Genomic DNA, 7,500 nt, shown 5'->3' with positions numbered 1-7,500 from the left:
ACACTTAACCTAATTAAACTTAGTCAGCATCTGTTACTGCAAGTATGGGATATGCAAAATACACAAACAAATAAATAAATAAATACAAAATATAAAAATGGATGAGAAGAAAAACAACATTTAAATAATTAACAATCAATGAGTCCATCACTGATTCACTCAGTCACTTTAATTTCAGTGCAAATGAACACTTTCACACCATCAGGAATGGTGTTAATAAAGAGCAGTCGGTGCCTGCAAACAGCCCTGAGCCTACACGGATGCGAAAAGAAAGTGATACAGTTCAGGTCTTCATAGATGAGCTAAGTTTCCCCCACATGGCAGGTGTTTTTCTAACCAAACATCTTTGTCTCTCTCTGTTTCTTCTCTTCACACTCTCTTTCCTCATCACCTCTGTCCTTCTCTCTGTCTCTTGGGTTACAGCTCTTCAGCTGATGTTAACCACATGACCTCGTGAACGCCACCTCAAAGCTGTTTTGTACTTGTTTTAAATGGAAATTTCTGGGCTGTCTGCAGCTGTTGAGACAATAAGTTTGCCGGTTCTCTGGTGTCTTTTACGATTTTATGCCTGGTTTTATAGCTTTACAGTAAGACAGGGTGTCATGAAAAAGAAGTTACCACCTTCTTGATTTTTGCATATTGGTCACAAATTCAAGGCGTCGTCAGCCTTGTGTGAAAAAGAAATTTCCCACAATTAACTGTGATTATGCATGTTTGTTTGAAAGCTGACTTTAATGTTCATTAGCCACACTGAAGCCTAATTAGAATCTTTCTGACAAAGTGAAGCAGGTAAAAGATCTCAAAAAGCAGCACATCATGCCACAATCTAAAGAAACAGCTGAGAATCAAAGTCATTGACATCAATCCATCTAAAAAAGCGTTTCAAACTCAGTTTTATAAGGCTTTGGGACTCCAGCAAACCACACAGACAGCCATTATCCAAACTTTGTGAACCTTTGCTGAAGTAGTGAAGCTTCCCCAGCAGTGGCCATCCTACGACAATGACAACAACAGAGGACTCAATGACCAGAACAACATCTAAAGAACTGCAGGCCTCACTTGCCCTCAGTTCAGTGTTCACAATTTAGCAACAAGAGAGAAAGTGCACATCCATGGGATAGAGATCCAATATGGATAAATGACAAGTGACCAAAAGAGCACAAACGTTCATCTCAGATTTGTAAAAAAAAAAAACCCTAAAATGTTTTGATGATTCCCAAGGCTTTAGAAAATATTCTGTAGACTGAAGAGACAAATCCTGCTTCATAAAAGAACATCATAAGTTAAACATGGTGGTGGTAGTGTGATAATCTGGGGCTGTGTTTCTGCTCAGGATATAAAATAGAATGTGCAAATCAGATCGTAAGGGTGTCGCTCCCTGTATCTGCTTCACCTGCACGGAGATGGTTCATGTGAGTAATGAAGAGTGAATTATTGTGCAACCTACAGTAACTTCAAAAAACTGTCATTAACTTTTTTCTCTCCAGTGGCACAAAAGCACAAAATAAGTAAACAGAATCTCAACACTGGTCTGGTGACCCTTTGACTACGTATTCTGTTTCCCTCCTTTTTTAAGCAACATGACAAAGTTCAGCTTTAATCCCACGTTGTTGTGTGGAAGTCAGGGAGAGACCCCCAGGTTAGAAATATCAACTGGTCATATGGTTACCATGGTAATGCGAACACGAAGTACCTGGGGGAGGTTTACCTTGATGGATACTGATCAACCCACACACTGCAGACCAATAATTTCTCCTCATACATGGCTTCAACCCAACTATTATGTTTGTTTGATGTCATCCTCAGGTAATGGGTATGTGTTTGTCTGAGGTGGGGCCCCTGCTTTTTGATAGCTGCGGGCCGGAGGGGACATTTTATATCCCTCTATATAAATCGAATTTATAGCTTTGGACACTCCCTCCTTCCCGCTTTAGACTGAAGCGATTTTGCATGCTGTTTTTTGGGGCATACTTAATTAGTGTTTGATAGCACAATAGAGCTGTAGTGCCAAGTCTTGCTTACTGTTGTGTTGGGTTTGTCTCGAGATTTTTTGGAATCTTTACCTTGAAATAAAATCGTGAATGTAGACTTTTACAGTAATTTTGTGCTATAAAAATAAAGTTAAATGAATGGACTTTTTAGATGAGTTGGATCAGACCAAACGTTAAATGCTCACTCTAGCTGCAAATATTAACAGGGAAATGTTTGAACCAATATACTATGTTTTTATTTGAGCATATGGTGGGACATTAAGCGAGGGTCACTCCCTTAGGCAAATTTTAAGTGTCATAAACGTAACTTTATGAATTTCTTCACCAGTGTGTGCACGGAAAACAAAACACATAGTGGATTACAATGCAGTGATTCCCCTCTGGTATTCTCCATCATTTTTAAGAGTAATTTTCAGCTTTGGCGCGGATAATTTATGCTTAACATTTATATTTTGGGAGCAAATTGGCTAAGAACAAACACCTGCCTGCTCCAGAAGTATTCTTTGCTTAGTAATGTTATCGTGTTTTCCCTAAATAAACCATCTGCTTCCTAATGTTTTACTGGGAGAGAAGAGACTTAGGACAAGTGCATGTTCTAATTGTTGGGTGTGATGGGGCGAGGCTTGTTGGTACAAGCTGTGCTCGACAGCTACAAAAGTCTTTTAAAACAAGACTCTTTTCCACAAACAATACAAAAAAAAATGAGCATGTTGTATTCCATATGGTCACACTTAAGCAGTAAAGATGAAGAACACAAGTCGTTACGATCGTGCACAAATCAACCTAAACCCCACGAGCCAGCAACAGCCAGCGACAGCCAGCTGCTCGCTCAGGGAGCCGGAGTTCCTCGAAACCCCGAGAGGCAGTGGCTGGTGATCCCTCCTCACCGCCGGCCAAATCTCTCCCTTTCTCCCTCCCTTCCCTTATCTCTCCGCCCCCACCTTCCCTCTCTTCTTCACTCCCTCTGTGCCTGGAAGGACGTATGCGGATGGAGCAGAGTCGCGGCGTCTCCTGGAGCTGATCCAACCATCCCGTCTGAGGCGGTCGGTTTGTGCCCCCCGCCCGCGCTTGAGGTTTCTTGCACGGCGCACGGTGGAGAAACCAGACGGCCTTTCCCGCTCTGCGCCGTCGACCGGCAGAAAACAGCGTGCCAGGTAACGTGGACGCACCACAAAAAGAAGCTGGCACCTAACTGAACTTCTCTCCCAGTGTGCCATGTGCCCACGCTTCTGAAGTAGACTTTTACCTCTGCCCGGAGACGCCATACAAGACTTCATAGGTCGATGTCGTCATCCCTTTTCTGGGTTTCATGTTGTTGTCACTACTGATGATGTAATTATTTTTTTTCAGTTGGATCTGCGTTCTGCCGCTGCTGCGTCGCACCTCTCGAAGTGAGAAGACTCGCTCTGCCAATGTGCGTCCCCAGCAGCGCAAACTTGGATCGTCGCCTCTTTTCGCGGAAAGACTCATCTCCACCTCTTAAAACCTTTTGTCACTGCTGACTAACGATGTATTGACAAATTGTGTGACACTGTATGGATACTTCTTTTATCCCCTAACTGGCTTTTACTAAACTGTCAGACGTCAACTTTTCCCTTGCGGATGAAGCTTTGCTTGCTCTGTCTATGTGAAAGTGCGTCGGGCATAACCGGAGTGCGCACACGTTTAATTCATTGCGGCGGGAGCATGGGATTTTAAACTACAGCATGTGGAGTCGTTCCTAAGGACCGCATCGCTGCTCTCCGTGGGTGTATGGAGAAGAGCAGCCTGAGAATGACAGGCGGAACCCGGGAGGCGCCGGTGAACATCTCTCCGGCGGTGGCGGCCAACGCAGAAGGCGAGGAGATCGAGGTTTTGGAAAGTACCGAAGTCATCCCAGTGGCTCCAGAAGAAGTAGGTCTACACAATGTGGCGTCAAGTGAACACATGACCCCTGTAAACCTTTTGACATTTTCACAGTTACGAATCAGGACCTTCAGCTCATTTTCTTTGAGCGAAGTTAAACACAGTCCCTCTAAAATTAATTTCAGAAAGCCATTTGTCCATAATTCAGTGGCACAACTGACAAAAACAAGCGTTTTACAAAGACACGAGATGGAATTTAAAATACTGTTTATTCTTTTGAGAGCCGAGTTAGTAAAAGCACCCAGCACTTTGCTTCATCTTTTTCCAAAGACACACGCACACAGCATACTACCTTTTACACATAACGAGGCACACTTTTGGTACCTTGTTATCTTTTGCTGCGGCTCATTGACCGTAATGATCAGATAATAGCTGCATGTGATCGCAAGACTGCAATTATGGCAATGCGCATAGTGAAGGAAGCCCTTTTGGCCGATATTCATCATTATCAAACAGGTGCTTCCCTCCTGTCTGGTACCTGTTTCTGAGTTTATTTTTCTTCCCATCTATTCCTCTTATTCATTGCTTCACACGCTCTATCTTTTTCTCTTTTTACTTGTCTCAGCAATGGAAGTCTCTGTTTGACAAGGTATGTATCACAACCTTTAGTCCTTTAGGCTTGACTTTTCATATGCATGTTTCACTCATTGTGGAACTGTGTTGTCTCTGAAGGTGCTCATCTGTGTGTGAACTGTTGGTGACCTATGTCTTAATCTTTATTATCCGCTCCAAGCAACACAGATATATTAATCTGTTAAAATCGGCATTGTCTTGCTTAAAGGTCATGAAACATAGGAAAGATTTAGCAAGATCAGGATTGCAGGATTGCACCAGAGGCAACAATATTTAATATTAAAAACTCCATATTTAGTGCGCTTTAGTGTGAATTGCCCATGGATCATGACCTTATCATTGTAAATGTGCTGTAACAGTGGCTTAATCACTAACAGAAGTGATTTAAACCTGCGCTGGGGGATTTTGCAAACTGGTAAAGGAAATGACATACGAAAACAACAAAAAAACCATTTAGATATTAGAAATATGATGCAAATATTTTCTGTTCAGCTATCACAAGTGCTTACTTAATACTTTTTATAGTTTCAAAATACTGCTAAACTTTGATCAGTTCCATAAAAAAGTAGCATCAGAGTTTCATGGGGTTAATTGACTTGAATCCTGAGTCTTTTTTCCCTCCAGTCCCAGTTTATGAATTAGGATGAGTCAATAAATATATTTTCAGATCAAAATCTTGCCTAGTGCAGCTTTAAATCCTTCGCTCGCTGGGTATGACGGCATAACGTGTAACCAGGTCGAATCCCTGTCAAAACCAAACTCGTGGAGAAGTGGGGGCTGTGGTGGGTGTGTCATTAACTGATATCGGCTCCAGTGATACAATTAGGATGATACACGATCCTGGATGGGTTGATCTGTGAGTCAGAGCAGTCTTGTAAGAAACACATGCCACCATGCACACACACATGCACAGAGACACACAACCGAGAAACCCCAGGAGAAGAGAAACAGCGACTGGCTGATCATGCAAGCAGCAGGTCTGACAGGACTGACAGACGGCAAACGAGCCCCCCTCTATCACGCAAACACACGCACACTTATGCCCACACAGCTTGCAGTGTGTGCGACTACTGCATCACCTGCTCGGCATAGGGCCCCCCACTTTCTCATGTGGGGAATTGGTGTGCATATTTATGTGCGTGTCTGTGTGTGCGCGTGAGTGCAGTGGTCAGCTGGGATTTTTAGGGTTGAGACTGAGGCTCGTGTCAGCCTCACTTTAAGGGGGAGACAGAGGTCCCGTGGGATTATGGTGTGTGTGTGTAAGTGATGGCGCATATTCTGTGGACAGGCATTAAGTGGGCCTCTCAAGCCACTGTCTCTATGTGTGCTGCACAGCTTGGAGTTTCCTCAAGTGGGCGTCGGTCAGAAAAAAGCAAATGGCAGGGTCTCTACTCACCGTGGTAGCAACAAATATCCTTTCACTCTTTCAGTCTCCTTTCCTTCTTGGTTCACACAATGAGTTGGTCCATTTGTCAAGGGGCTGACCTCGGGGGACCCCCAGCTTCTGTGAAGCGACAAGAGAAATGATGGGCCACTGAAGACCAGGAAAAGAAGGCTTTTAATCCACCCTGGCAGCCCGTGTTACTGCATGTGGAACAAAAGATGAAAGCTACTGAAAAACAAAGAGCAAGATCCAAAGATTTATGAGTCTAATGTAAAGATACACATTTCAAAGTTCATCTGTATGTGTGGAAGTCTAGTTTCATGTGTTGGATACTTTATTTGGCAAATATAAGATGTGAATGAATAGAAATATGTATGGTTCAGAGATGTGGAACAAGAGAAGAGAGGGGTGTGACATGCAACAGGTCACCAAACAAGTTTTCAAAAACAAAGAAAAGTCATGACTTAGTGGACTGACCGGTAAGAGGTCAATCAAGTACAGGTAACAAAATCCTTTCTTCACGTTTATAACATATTATCATCGTATTTGAGGACAGCTGAGAACATCTGTCGATTCTAAACAAAAAGAGCAGTTTTCTTGGCTGACAGGTTGTATACATTTGTTTCTTTAAAAGATATCCCAGTATGTAAACTTGAAAATGTCTCACGAATGAAAATCTCACCTTCTAATAACTAGATGTTACAAATCAGCTAAAATACAACGTCTAAAGTTGAGGACAATGATGCATCATTTCTGTTAATCAGTCCTGACACCTCTGTATGTTCTCAACAGCGCACATTTTATCCTGTCATCTCTCTCAGTGATGTTTGCACAGCAAAGAAACTACAGGATCGTTTTCTCTCATTCTTTCAGCCTCACTCTTTGGCTTTGCTCCCAACTCTTTAAAGCAGTTTGAGCTGTGTAAAAAAAAAAAAAAACCCAACCCTTTGCCATCCTATCATTTTACCAGCTCCCACGTGACTCTGTACATACAGCTATCATTTCTGGATTTCAGACCATTGGGGACAGGATTCAAAGTGCTGCGTTGCTCTGTTTCCCCCTCACTCCTCTCTCCAGTCCCCGGAGAGGATTTTGTTGCTGTATAAGTGCTTTCTTTCTCTGCACACAGGAAGCAAGAGAGCAAACCTCAGAATGCTTTGATTCATGTTTCCCATCGCCTGAAACAAACATCGAGACTGAACACAGACACAGGCGATATCTAATGAAGCAGAGGAGATGCTGTTAGCGCGGACAGCAGGCTGCACTGCCCTCGCTCTCCCTCATAATCAAAGTGTCCCAGCCTCTGTTTGTCCTCTAGACACACAAATCTGAAAAGGCTGCAGTCATTGTAGCGTGATTACACACAGCACATGTCATCAGAAGAAAAAGAAAGGGCCCTTTACAGATTCTTCTTTCTACCCTGACTGATTTGCACACCAAAGCTCAGATAATGATGTTTCTTTCTTTTCTTTTTTTGGAAGATTTCTGTGGATTTAATCAATCCAGTTTATATCTAGGATTTATTTGCTAAACTATATTAAGCATGTTTTAAATCACACAGTAAAATGGAGGAAACACATTTGTTTTGTGCAGCCAGGGAAGGCACATCAGATGGCTTTTTATGTGTGACTGGGAGCACTAAAGATT

The 7,500-nt window shown here is 42.7% G+C and overlaps 1 protein-coding gene across 2 annotated transcripts in view; it reads left to right on the top strand.

Annotated features, from left to right (window-relative positions):
• The first annotated feature begins 2,862 nt into the window (after positions 1 to 2,862).
• rhbdl3 (rhomboid, veinlet-like 3 (Drosophila)) overlaps positions 2,863 to 7,500 on the top strand; it is a 51,263-nt gene continuing 46,625 nt past the window's right edge. The window contains exons 1-3 of one of the 2 annotated variants that reach the window (XM_085161699.1): positions 2,863 to 3,145; positions 3,342 to 3,884; positions 4,462 to 4,485. In XM_085161699.1, the coding sequence (XP_085017825.1) occupies positions 3,744 to 3,884; positions 4,462 to 4,485 (165 nt within the window). In that variant the 5' untranslated portion in view covers positions 2,863 to 3,145; positions 3,342 to 3,743. The remainder of the gene's footprint in view (positions 3,146 to 3,341; positions 3,885 to 4,461; positions 4,486 to 7,500) is intronic. The other variant, XM_085161700.1, reaches the window with a different exon arrangement.

This window comes from Neolamprologus multifasciatus, chromosome 6, assembly GCF_963576455.1.
Source record: "Neolamprologus multifasciatus chromosome 6, fNeoMul1.2, whole genome shotgun sequence".
Lineage (NCBI taxonomy): Eukaryota > Metazoa > Chordata > Actinopteri > Cichliformes > Cichlidae > Neolamprologus > Neolamprologus multifasciatus.
Note: the sequence above shows the minus strand (reverse complement) of the source record. Positions and strands in the feature narration are given on the sequence as shown.